The sequence below is a fragment of the Rhinolophus hipposideros genome (genome assembly GCF_964194185.1).
Source record: "Rhinolophus hipposideros genome assembly, chromosome: 11".
NCBI lineage: Eukaryota > Metazoa > Chordata > Mammalia > Chiroptera > Rhinolophidae > Rhinolophus > Rhinolophus hipposideros.
In genome coordinates this window covers 78,361,957-78,375,101 of record NC_138057.1, presented here as the reverse complement: position 1 = coordinate 78,375,101, position 13,145 = coordinate 78,361,957, and the positions used below count along the sequence as shown (strand labels likewise).

The window sequence follows — 13,145 nt, the reverse complement described above, 5'->3', positions numbered from 1 at the left end:
TCTAACTTCCTGTCTCTCTGCCTTCTGTACCCTCCATCTGGGCCCACAGCCAGACCGTGCCGGGGGCTTGCACCTCCTCGTGCTGGGTTGCAGCCCTTTTTCTCCTTTTTCCCCCAATAAATCCTTTTTTGGTGATGGAATACTTAGTCGACACCACTGTTCAGTCAACAGTGTACACATATAAGCACATGCACGGAACCTACATTGCAGGAAAGCCGAGCTCAGGGGCGGGCTGTTCTTACCTTTGAGTCCACTGTACTTCTTTTAGACTCCCCAGTCTCTAGAAGCAGAACATTTAAAAGGCGTTACTGCAGGATTCAGCTCATATGTATGTTACAGTACCATTTTATGAGACTCTAGTTTTGTCTGACAGCAAAGAATTCAAACAAACAAAAAGATGAGACCATATGCTGCCATCTCTTCCGATCCCAAAACAATTCCTGAGCTGCAGAAGTGGCAAATCAGAACCTGTTGTATTACAAATGCTACCTAATGAATCATAATATTCAGGACCAATGGGAACTCGTCTCTAGATAATCTGGTGGATGTTATGGCCAGAGATGCCACATGGAGTGACTTTCCTTATTTTCTAAGTAATTACATTTGAAAACAGATCATTGTTTAAAATATATATGTGAGGGGGCCCTTGAGCCACTACTCACATATATACTCCTATATATACTAGAGTAGTAGTATACTCTACTACTCCTATTAGGGTCTGCTCCTATTTCTTTGGAGTGTACTATCTCTTCTGATAAACGCTAATAAACTCTCACCACTTTAAAAATAAAATAAAATAAATATCTGAGATTTATTGACACACGTGGAAAAATTATTTGCAATGGATATTAGCATGATGCATACTTTTTTTTCCCCAGAGCGAGGAGTGTTAAGATTGCTAATGGCTTCTTTCATGGAACAGAGATGTGCTTTATTTTTACTTAAGATACCCTTCATGAGGAAGACAGGATCTTAAGCTCCCTGCAGGAAGGGACAGCGTTTCAGAATATAAAGAAGAGGATCCTTCCTCCCAGGAAACGGTTACATGAGGACGAGGAACCTGGCCAGGAGGTGGGGCACAGACATTAAATGCCACCATCACACAGATACAATATCTCTGTGTGCCCTTTAAATCGGGTTAGAGTTTTGACAACCTGAAGAAAAATGTGTAAATAATACAACACGTAATAAATGATCTTTCAAGAACTCATAAATTATTAGACAGAAGTGACAGTTAATGAAACAGGTGATAAATATAACTTGGTTAATCAACATATAAAGTGTGGCCTCGTAATAAGAGTGAATACAAAAAACAAGAATGCCCTTTTGGCCTTTTACTTTGAGATTAAACACTCACACACACACACACAGTACTGGCTAGGACATGGTGATGGGGGCACTAGTCCTACCATTTTCCAATGGGAGTATAAATTCACACAACTCATTTGGAAAGGAACTGAAAGTAGGTATCAATCAATATTCTCAAAAGTATTCACATCCTTTGAACCAGATATTCCAATTCTAGGAATCCATCCTAAAGGAAGTTTTATATATGAAAAAAGTTCTAAACAAAGAAGTCTAATGCAGCTTTATAATAGCATCAAAATGAAAATTATGTCTCCTTAAGGGGAACGGTTGAACAAATCACAGTATCCATTTAATGGGATACCCGATAAGTATAAAATATCTTAAGAGATCAGCGATGCTTAAAATGATAAACATGACTGAATTGTAAAACTCAAATATTCTAGACTTAAGCAACAAGCTTAGATGGCAACCTACATTATGAAAATTCTAACACTGGGAGGAAGGAGAAATGACTGTTCTTTTTCCATCTTCTCTATATTTTCCACATTTTTCTTTAAGGATTACACATTTTTGTATGACCTCCCAAAGAAAACAATGCTAAGGTCACATTTGTTTTGACTTCGGAACAAAAAAGAATCTACAAACCAGGCATGAAGAAAGTGCTACTTTCCACTTGACGGTTACCTTGTTTTTTCTCAGTCTGGCTGCCTGCCGAAACAGGGTCACCATCAGCCCCCGGGCCCTGACCAAGGGCTTTCTCATCCTTGCTGAAGATGATCTCTGGTAACTGGGTACCAACTTCTGGAGGAAATCTTATTTTCACTCTACATTCAAATAACACAGAAGGGAAAAGGTTCAAAGAAACACTTCTGGCCATGTAAGCGTCGCAGGTTAGGTATCGCTTCAAGCTCTAAATCCACCATCTCACGCCATCCTTTCAAGGTCCTACCTACGTCTGCATTTACAGATGCTGAAACGGAGGCTCTGAGGGTTAACACCATGCACAGGGTAGTACGCAGCTAGGCGAGGACCCAGCCAGTCTCACACTAAGGCCGACGTTCTTAGCAACCACGCAATTCTGACGCACACATTTCCCTACAGTATATGCAGCGTGTCCAACAAACTGGTGCACAAGGGGGTCGGAACGCCGTTAAGATAGGAAGTCTGGGGGACCTGTGAGGAGCAGGAGGTACTATTCACAGCCTACGGGGTATGCATTTCCTCCCTCCTCCCTTCTTAAGAGACCCCACTTTTGTTTATCCCACTCCACACGAGGAGGGACCAGTGAGTTTCCAGGTCTGAGTGGACACGTGACCTAAGCTGGCACAGTCAGGATGAAGGGAAGCACTAACTGGGAAGAGCCTTTCCTCTCCTTCCCTTAGCTGGATGTGAATAATGAACTCACTTCACTGAACACACCACGCTATTCCATGCTACTCTGCCAGTGTATAAAATGCTCCCTCTGCCTGAAATGTTCTTCCGTTTCTTATGCGTTGGTAAAGTCTAGTCACTAGAGGGCTGATTTCCTGGAGCTCTCGCTCGTCTTCCACAGTTCGTCAGTCTCTCTGCCCTCTTACTTCTCTATTTCACCGTGATCACTGGGACTGCTGTTCTGCCGCCCTCCTGAATCTACAAGCTCCTCAGGGGGACTCTGTCCCCTCATCTTGTTTTTCATCTCCAGCACTCAGCACGGTGTCTGGCACATGGGAGATACTCAATGTCAGCTTAACGACAAAATGCCCTCTAACTTTCCTCTATGAATGAACTGCAAGAACATGGGAATTACTTACTCACTTCTGGCGACGTCTAGGATTAGAAGGGTGACAGAGACAAACTGTTGCCTTAGAATGCAGTAATGTACATCTTCATCCTAGGAAAGGAAGCCCCAGTTATACGTGTCCTCATTCATTCACGCTAGAACAATAACAAACACTTTCGGGATTAAAACAAATGGGCCAACGTCCATTCCAAACAAAACACCTGCGCATGCCAGGAGGTGCCTAGAAGTCAAAGCCGCCACCGCCTCAGGAAAGCAGCATGACGGCAGCAGGGGTCCCTCCCCCCCCAGTGTCTTGGGCTCAAGTGAAAGGAATAATCAGGTCATGCACTTAATGCTCACCAGATAAGAAGAAAATCCATCATTCTTTGTACGGTCTAGGCTGAATCCAATCTAAGAAAGGGGTCAAAAGAGTGGAGGTGAGTGCCGCACAATGGCCTGCCATCCGTCCTGTCCCTCCTCAGAGAGCAGAAAAAGCCCTTTAAGCCTGCGCTCCTCTCCGTTTTTTCACCATTCGTTTTGTAAGAAGGCTCACTCATTACTAAAATCAGTCAAGAATGACAAGTTGAGTGTTAAAGTGAAGCTATCTAATGCCGGCTCACAAGTTCATTTTCTCAATATTCCGGCACTTCCTATCGAGTGCGGGGCAAAGCTCTCAGCTAAGCAACAGGAACGGGTAAAGGCCCTGATCTCCCGGAAAGGCACTTACGGTTGAGTCCCTGTGTGTGGCTCCTTCTGGATCCTTCACTGAAAGTCTACTGACATTAACCACCATGTACCCGTCCTTGAAGAAGCCAAAGGTGTTCAGGTGAACCTTATGTCGCACGTCGTCCTGAAAAGGTTTACGGTGGTGGAGTTAGTAATACAGACACGTTCACTTCATTATTCAGCCTATTCCTTTGCTTGAAAAGCTGTAGTATCTAGTTTCCTGCTAGCTAACCAACGTTTCATATTCTCAGTAAAATATACAACTGTGGTACCTTATCTTGTTCCAAAAGCTAAAGACGACTCATCAGAAAGTCATAAAATATCAACGATTTTAGAGAAGGGAGCACACAGATGCAATTCATTCGGATGCACTGGGAACAGGCCCGGGCCGGGTCCCGGGGGCAGACTCGGTGGTCAGCTGGAATGCGAATTCCAGGGAAGGAGGAAAACAATGTTTCAGTCATCCTCGCATCCTTCCCGCTGGTACAAGGCCTGGCATCCAGCAGGCATGTAAAACATGTTGGGGGTGGGGGAGTGACCCAAACTGTTCTGTGAATACACTCATTTATATAAACCTTCTTAGGAGTTGTGTGTAACTGGCTCCTCCCACTGCAGGAAGACGAGGGATAGCCACACGTTACTTTTCTCACCTATAATTCAACTCTTTACATAGGCTCATTGGCATCTAAAAATGATGTTATAGATGATGGATTTTCAGAAAATAAAGCTTTCAGCAAAAGAAATCCTAGGAACCAGCCAGGTGGAGACAGGATCTTTTGGACACAGGAGAAACCTGAGGTTTGTTGAAACTGCACCAGGTAGGCACAGGCCTATCTACCTGCTCGAAACGGTCTCCGAGTGGTGATTACAATCCTAAGTCAATACATTTTAAGGCTGACAAAAACTACCTGGAACTTTAAGCAAACATAATCAGTCGGAAGGGTCTATGGGAGGAGCTGGGGCCTAAGGAAGTTCTCGCACTCTAGAAATCGCAAGACCCCTACGGGAAGAACTCTTAATTTATAATAACGCTCTATGTTCTAACCTTCTCTTCCCTTTTCTTCCTTTTCCTTTCCATAAGTACCCCTCCATCTTGGCACACAGGCCCAAGGCTGCACGTGGCTTGCCATGTCTGCATGCACTGGGTTGTAACCCTTTCTTTTTCCCCGAATAAATCCATTTTGGTGACAAAACACCTACTTGATATTATTTTTCAGTTGAGTAGGCCAACAGAACAACAGTTTAGTGACTACTTCTAAAACTGAGGTTCCACAAAGAAACTCACGAGCTTCATGAGAATTATTTGTCTGAATTGGACTGTTAGCAATAAGCTAACAGTCATTAAATCGCTCCTGAAGGCAAGGCTCTATGCCTAGCACTTTTCTTGAACTTTCATTTGGTTCTTCCTCAAATCTGTAGTCATTTATTTTTGCTAGCGTTTGTTTCTTGCTCCTATTTTTAAATTGCATTCTTTGTTTCTTTCAATTTTAAATACAGCTGACAACATATTGAGGTGCTCTGGGGTCTAATTCTGCTCTCTGTTGTCTCTGCTGACATTCACAGCCGGTGGGCATGTTTCATTTTCAGACGAGGACGCATTAGATACCAGGGGCATCAGGCTGTGCCGAGGAGAGGCAGTGGATCGGACCTTCCTCAGACCACAAACTGCACCCCACCGCCCACCCCCACCATACACACATAGCTAGACACACTTCTTATTTCCATTAGGAGGGTTTTATCTCCTAACCAGTGCCACCATTCAGGGTGCACATCTCTTAGAGTCCCATATTCGGGGCCAGAGGGAGACAGTCCCAGCCCCCTCCCCACGGGGGTCTAAGGCTCTTGCTCCCCTCACAGGCGGTTCAAAATCCAAGGCTCTAGGGTCCAAGTGTATGCAATGCCTCAGGGCAGCCCTGGCTCGTGTCCTGCTACCCACTGCAGTTTCAGCAACTTCTCCCCTCACCCCACTTTTTTTTGTTTTGGCCCCTGGGAATTTCCCTTATTTTCCTAGGAGCCCAGCTATGCATTTAAAGCATGTTGGCCAGACTTCTACTTCCTGGTGGGATGGAGCAGCTTGCAGCAAACCGGCACTCGGCACTCGGGGGAGAACTAAAAAAGCCAGATAAGATAACACAAGGCATCTTTTGGAAGGCATCAGGGCGCTGCTAGACCGTAAAACCAGAAAAGCTAAGGCTCACAGCCTTTCTCACAATTGTAAGGGAGATTCACCGTTACAGAAAATGATCTATGTTCTTAATTCTCCCAAAGATGTTAAAGGCTACTACCATCCTAGAAGCACAGGAGACGTTAATTCAGCTACATACGATGGATGTCTTAGGACATGTAATATAAACGGAGCTACTTTAAAATGGACTCTGAGCTGCCATTTCAGAGGAATTGCCTTGCAGATCCTATTCCTCAAACCTTTGTAATGTCAAAACGGGGCAAATTAACCTTCGGACTGGGCCTAACACAATATTATGTCCCAAACAACTGTTTGCAAAGATAACTTAGAAAGCAGATATCATGACTACCAGACTGAAGATTAAAATCTTGCTGCCAACAAGACTCACATCAGATCAAAAGACACACAGAGACTAAGTAAAGAAAGAAAAAAAGATATTCCAGGAAAATGGGAGGGGAAAAAAAGCTGGGGTAGCAATCCTTATACCAGACAAAACAGACTTTAAAACAAAGGCTATAACAAGAGACAAAGAAGGACCCAGTGACCTCCCTTCTCGGTGTGTATCTGAAGAACCCAGAACACTGCTTTGAGGGGACCTGTGCCTCCATATGTTCACTGCAGCACTGTTTACAATGGCCAAGATGCGGAGGCAGCCCGGGTGTGCAGCAATGGATGAGTGGATAAAGAACAAGTGGTACATATCTACAGTGGAGTATTACTCAGCCATAAAAAAGAATGACATCTTGCCCTCTGCGACAACATGGATGGACCTAGAGGGCATTGTGCTGAACGGAGTAAGTCAGACAGAAAAAGACAAATGCCGTATGACTTTGCTTATATGTGGAATCTAAAGAACAAGATAAACGAACAAACAAAACAGAAACAGACTCATAAATACAGAGAACATTTTGATGGTTGCCAGATGGGAGGGGTGAGGGGATGGGCAAAAAAGATGAAGGGATTAAGAAATACAAATTAGTAGTTCAAAATAGTCATGAGGATGTCAAGTATAGCTCAGGGAATATCGTCAATGATATTGTAATAATTATGTACGGTGCCAGGTGGGTGTTAGATTTATCGAGGTGATCACTTCATAAGTTATATAGCTGTCTAATCACTATGTTGTACACCTGAAACTAATGTAATAGTGTATGTCAACTGTCACTGAAAAACAAAAACTTTCTTTAGAATTAGCATCACTATGTCAGCTTACCTATAGAAATGCCCTCTACTGATGTCATTCTTCCCCTTCCCTTCATCAAATACCCCGTACGTTCCCCTCCTTACTGGAACACTATTTGGGTTTCTGCCTGCATCAGTGCTTCCCAAATAGCTGTTCTTTTGGATCTCAAATAAATGCTCGTTGCCTCTCACTTTGGCCTTTATTTTTAGGTTAAAAGACATTAGGGTGTAATCCTCTGGCAGAATCTCCAGATGAGAAGGGCTGCATAGACCTAAATAAAGGAAAATGAACCAATTCCTGCCATACGCAACAACATGGATGAGTCTCACAGATGTAATACACTAAGCAAAACAAGCCATATTCAACATCGGAATAACAAATTCAAACGCAGGAGGAGATAACCTGTGGTGACAGAGCTCAGCACGGTGATTATTCTCAGGAAGGACAGATGTTTCAGTCACCCGGGGAGAAGGGCCTGACGGAGCTTCTGGAAGTGCTTGGTACATTGTGTTTATTGCTGGTTGCACAAATGTGTTTACATAGTAAAAATTCATTGTGTTGTATGCTTATAATAAGTATTTTTAGCATGTACAAGGTGTGATAAAAAAATACAGTGAATGCTGCTGCCGAGAGCCTTCCAACGGAAAGGCAGGGATCTTCAATACGGGAAGTGGTGCGATGAACCTTAGTAACAGTGGGTGACAAGTTTTAACTTATTGGGTGCAGTGAGTCAGGTGTGAGCTACGGTTGAGAGAAGGTGTGTTTTAAAGTGTGCCGTAAATCATGGATCACCAACAACACATTAATGTGACATTTTGTTTCAAACTGCAAAAAAGTGCTAAAGAAACACACGAAATGTTAAAATTAGTTTATGGTGATGCTGTAGTGACCATGAAGACGGTTTACAAGTGGTTCGAGGGATTCCGTAATGACTGTGAATCGATTGAAGAAGAGGAGAGATCGGGACGTCCTTCAACATCAAAAACCCAAGAGAATGTTGAGAGTAATAAGCAAAATGATTCAATCAAACCGGAGACTGACTGTTAGGGAAATTTCTGAGGATCTGAACATCTCTTATGGTTCTGGTCAAAGTATTTTAACAACAGATTTGAATATGAAGCAGGTGAGTGTGAAATCTGTTCCATGCGTTTTGACTGTCGAACAGAAGCACCAGCATTTGTGAATTTCACTGGAGTTGCGCGTTCACGCCGCTTCAGATTTTTAAGACATGTCATCATGAGAGATGAAACTTGGGTCTATGGTTATGATCCTGAGACCAAGATTCAGTTCTCAGTGGAAATCACCCAGTTCTCCTCGTGTGAAAAAAAAGTACATCAATTAAGATCTAACATCAAGGTGATATTGTGTTTTCTGACCTTGATGGAATTGTGCGAGCTGAGTTTGTACCCAGGAACTCTACGGTGAACTCTGAATATGAGTATTGTAAGGGCATTAGAGCATTTAAGAAACAATGTGTAGAAAACGGCCTGAGAAATGGGCAAACGGTTTCATCCTCCATCATGACAACACTCCGTGTCACACTTCACTTCTGGTACGGAAATTTCTGTCAAATAAAAACATTACAGTGTCCGCATCCACCTATTCACAGGATCTGGCACCATGTCATTTGTGGCTCTTCCCCAAAGTCAAAATGATTCAGGACATCGAGGGAACAACTAAAGACACTCACAAAAGAGGACTTCCAGAACTGTTTCAGAAAGTGGAAGAACGATGGGAAAAGTGTGTTCCAAGCTAGTGGGGGGGGGGGGGCATGGGAGGTATTTTGAGAGGAATTAATGGCAATATGTCTTTTACTGTAACAAATTTTTTATTAAACATTCACCATACTGTTTGATCACAGCTCGTATATTATACTTCAATAAAGTTTACATTGTAATAGGACATTTGTTCTAATTTCTCCAGCATTTAGATGCTGTGTAGCAAAATGGAATCCTGTTAAGCAATTTTTATACTCATGTAGCCCACCACAATGTATATTTTCTAGGTTTTGGGGGGTAAATATTTCAATTGCAACCTTATAACAGTTATTTTTTCCATACAAACTGTACATTCCTCTGTTGTTTTTTCTCACTTTTATATATATCATTTCACTTACTAATACAGTGCCACTAAAAACACATTTTTGAAGTGTTTTTGAACACTCGTAAGCCTCACAACCCCACGTTTCCAGCACTTACCAGGAACTGAGAGACCGTATGTGCCAAAGTCTCTCCTTTGACAGCTACTCCTCCCTCACTCAGCCCAGCATGGTTAAGAGCAGTACGTCCACAACAGAGATGAAGGTGAAGTTTAGAGGCGAAACGACTACCCAAGACCTTGCCGACTACAAGCGGTGAAGCGGGGATTTCAACACAGACCTGATGTGTTTCACACTACTGTCCCCTCCTATGGGAAAGTAAGCATGATATAATCTTAAATGCAAGTGGGGTGACCTAGAAGAAGTGGATCAATTCCTAGAAATATACAACCTACCAAAACTGAATCATGAAGAAACAGAACAGCTGAACAGACCAATAATGAGCAAGGAGATTGAATCAGTAATCAGAGTGTTACGGAAAAATTAACTCCAATCCTTCTCAAACTCTTCCAAACAACTAAAAAGGAGGGAACACGCCTAAATTCATTTTCTTTCTTTTTTTCTCTCTAAAATTTTATTGGGGAATTTTGGGGAGCAGTGGGTTTCTCCAGGGCCCATCAGCTCCAAGTCGTTGTCCTTTAATCTAGTTGTGGAGGGCGCAGCTCAGCTCCAAGTCCAGTCGCCATTTTCAATCTTTCAGTTGCAGGGGGCGCAGCCCACCATCCCATGTGGGAATTGAACCGGCAACCTTGTTGTTGAGAGCCCGCGCTCTAACCAACTGAGCCATCAGGCCGCCCATGATTTCTTTTTTTAAAATAGAAACCAAAAGCGCAGGTAACAAAAACACAACTAGACAAATGGGATTGCATCAAACTAAAACGCTTCTGCACGGCAAAGAAAATAGTCAACACAGTGAGGAGACAACCTAGGGAACGAGAAAACATATTTGCAAACCATATAGCTGATAAGGGGCTACTATCCAAAACACATAAGGAATCAAACAACTCAATAGCAAGAAAACAAATAACCTGATTACAAAATGGACAAAGGATGTGAGTAGACATTTTTCCAAATTATACATACAAATGGCCAACAGGTATATGAAAAGGTGCTGAACATCACTAATCAGGAGGAAAACGCAAACAAGAACCACAGTGAGCTTCAGCTCACACCTGTTAGAAAAGCTATTATCAAAAAGTCAAAAGACAACAAGTGTCGATGAGGCTCTGAGAAAAGGGAACCCTTACACACTGTTGACGGGAATGTAAATTGAACAGCTGGTATGGAAAAGAGTCTGTAGGTTCCTCAAAAAATTAAAAATAGAACCACCATATGATCCAGCAATCTCACTTCTGGGCATATATCCAAGAGAAATAAAATTACTACCTGAAAAAGCTAACTATACTCCCATGTGCCTTGCAGCAGTTTTCACAGTAGCCAAGATATGAAAGCAACCTAAGTGCTTGTCAAGGGATGAACGGACACGGACACACACACACACACACACACACACCCGTGGACTATTATTCAGCCTTTAAAAAGAAGGAAACTTTCTCATGTGCAACAACACGGACTGTAGGGCATTATGCTAAGTGAAATAAGCCAGACATAGAATGGAAAATACTACATGATTCCACTTATATGTGGAATGTAAAACTGTCAAATTCTTAGAAGCAGAGAACAGAATGGCGGTTATCAAAGGCTGGCTGGAGGCTGGTGGACGGACATGGGGAGATGTTGGCCAAAGGGTACGAAGGTTCAGACATGAGGGATGAGTCAGTTCTGAGACCTAATGTACAGCATGCTGACACTCGTGGTTAACAATATTGTACTGTATACTAGACATTGTTTAGATAAAAGTAGACCTGAATTGTGCTCACACACAGAACAATGTATCTACGTGAGGCGACGGATACAGCAATTGGCTTGATTGTGGTAATCATTTACACCGTGTATGTGTATTGAAACATCCTACTGCATCTTAAATACAATTGACAAATACATATTATTTGTCAATTCTCTCTCAATAAAGCTGGAAAAAAACTAACGCAAAGAACAGAATCCAAACCATATACAGAAAGAGCTAAGATTGTAAAAAAAAAAAAAAAAGATTTAAAAGGCTAAATATTCACACTTACTTATTTATAAAAGATTTTAAAGAAATTCCCCAAACTATGAAAAGATAGTACCACTGGGATGGCGAGTAACAAGCTTTTCTTTATACTTTTCTATATTTTCTAAATTTCTAACAAATCACTATCAAAAAAAACAAAACAAAACAATTGTGGGCGCCGGTCGGCTCAGTTGGTTAGAGCGCGGTGCTCTTAACACCAAGGTTGCCGGTTCGATCCCCACATGGGCCACTGTGAGCTGCGCCCTCCACAACTACACTGAAACTACTTGACTTGCAGCTGATGGGCCCTGGAACAACACACTTAAAATAAATAAATAAACAAATAAATAAATAAATTTTTTTTTTAAGAAAAATCAATCTTTGTTTTAAAGTATTACCACCTGCCAGTAATATATGCGGGACCCTCGCCTAACTCCATCCCATCCCCACTTCTACCACGTCATCATACCAAATATGTATGGAAGTGACTTTATGTATCTCACTACATAGATCATAGAGACACAGAACTCTTAAGAGTAAAAGGGCTCAGGAAGATCAGACATTCTAATCACTCATTCAACTTTATTTGATTCAATTCAATGTAAATAAATCAATATTTACAAAACACCACTTATGCCTGAGGTCCAAGAAGTGAAAACTACTCAGTCCCAGAAAAAAATCTCCAGCAGCCAGGCCTAACCGTCCAGGACAAGGACATGTCTCTTTCCACCGTGGGGCGGCCAGTTCCCTGGGTGATCTGGGACAAACACCGCACCCGCCCCGAGAGTCCTGTGACAGAGCACTTCAGCCAGCATCTGGGACGGAGTGCCAGTCGGGGAGACAGAAACCTCAGCACTCATACCTCTCTCCTTCCAGATGGGAGTAACTCTCCTAGAAGGAGCAGTGATGTCAGCCTCTTCATGGCAGAGTGACAAGGCAAAAGGAGACACAAGCAAGGAGGAATTGCCAAAGCAGGGCGAGGATGACAGTATCAGACACAAGCAATGCAGATTTCACTACCTTTTTTAATGACTACCCTATCAGTTCCACCAGCACCGACTGCAATAACGTTTGTCTGTTTCTCCAAAACTTCAGAGATTGCAAGCACTTGACCTTGTATCCAGTACTGTGCTAAGAAGAGCTTTATCACCATTCACATTCTTTTTTTTTTTAAGCCAGGAAGTATGTCTTTTTAAAAAAATTTTTTATTGGGGAATATTGGGGAACAGTGTGTTTCTCCAGGGCCCATCAGCTCCAAGTAGTTGTCCTTCAATCTAGTTGTGGAGGGTGCAGCTCACTGGCCCATGTGGGAATCGAACCAGCAACCCTGTTGTTCAGAGCTCATACTCTAACCAACTGAGCCATCCGGCTGCCCCTATCACCATTCATTCTTATTACAACACTTTGAAGCAGGTGTTATGATGCCCATTTTACAGATGAGGAAACAGAGGCTCAGTGATAAAACTTGCTTAAAATCATGTGAGTAGGTAGCAGAGCCAGTATTGTAACCCAGCTTTGTTTAAATCCCAAATCTGTGGTCTTAACCACTTCATACTTCTTATAACCAAATGAGTGGTATATCTTTTGTTTGTTTAAAATTTATTTTTATTATAGAAAATTTCAAACCATTAACTCATGATCGGTTCTGTCCCTCTACATTCCTCGCCAGCCTCAATATCAATTATTTAGAAGAAAATCCCAGTTATCCTATCATTTCATTATTAATATTTCAGTGTGTATCTGATAAAAGCTTTTAAAAAAATCATAACCATA

The 13,145-nt window shown here is 42.3% G+C and overlaps 1 protein-coding gene across 1 annotated transcript in view; it reads right to left on the bottom strand.

Annotated features, from left to right (window-relative positions):
* GPR107 (G protein-coupled receptor 107) overlaps nucleotides 1-13,145 on the bottom strand; it is a 63,489-nt gene that overhangs the window by 37,028 nt on the left and 13,316 nt on the right. Inside the window, exons 2-6 of the mRNA XM_081067446.1 lie at nucleotides 3,795-3,917; nucleotides 3,428-3,478; nucleotides 3,099-3,178; nucleotides 1,993-2,132; nucleotides 243-280 (exon numbers count right to left, since the gene is read on the bottom strand). Coding sequence (XP_080923572.1) covers nucleotides 243-280; nucleotides 1,993-2,132; nucleotides 3,099-3,178; nucleotides 3,428-3,478; nucleotides 3,795-3,917 — 432 coding nt within the window. The remainder of the gene's footprint in view (nucleotides 1-242; nucleotides 281-1,992; nucleotides 2,133-3,098; nucleotides 3,179-3,427; nucleotides 3,479-3,794; nucleotides 3,918-13,145) is intronic.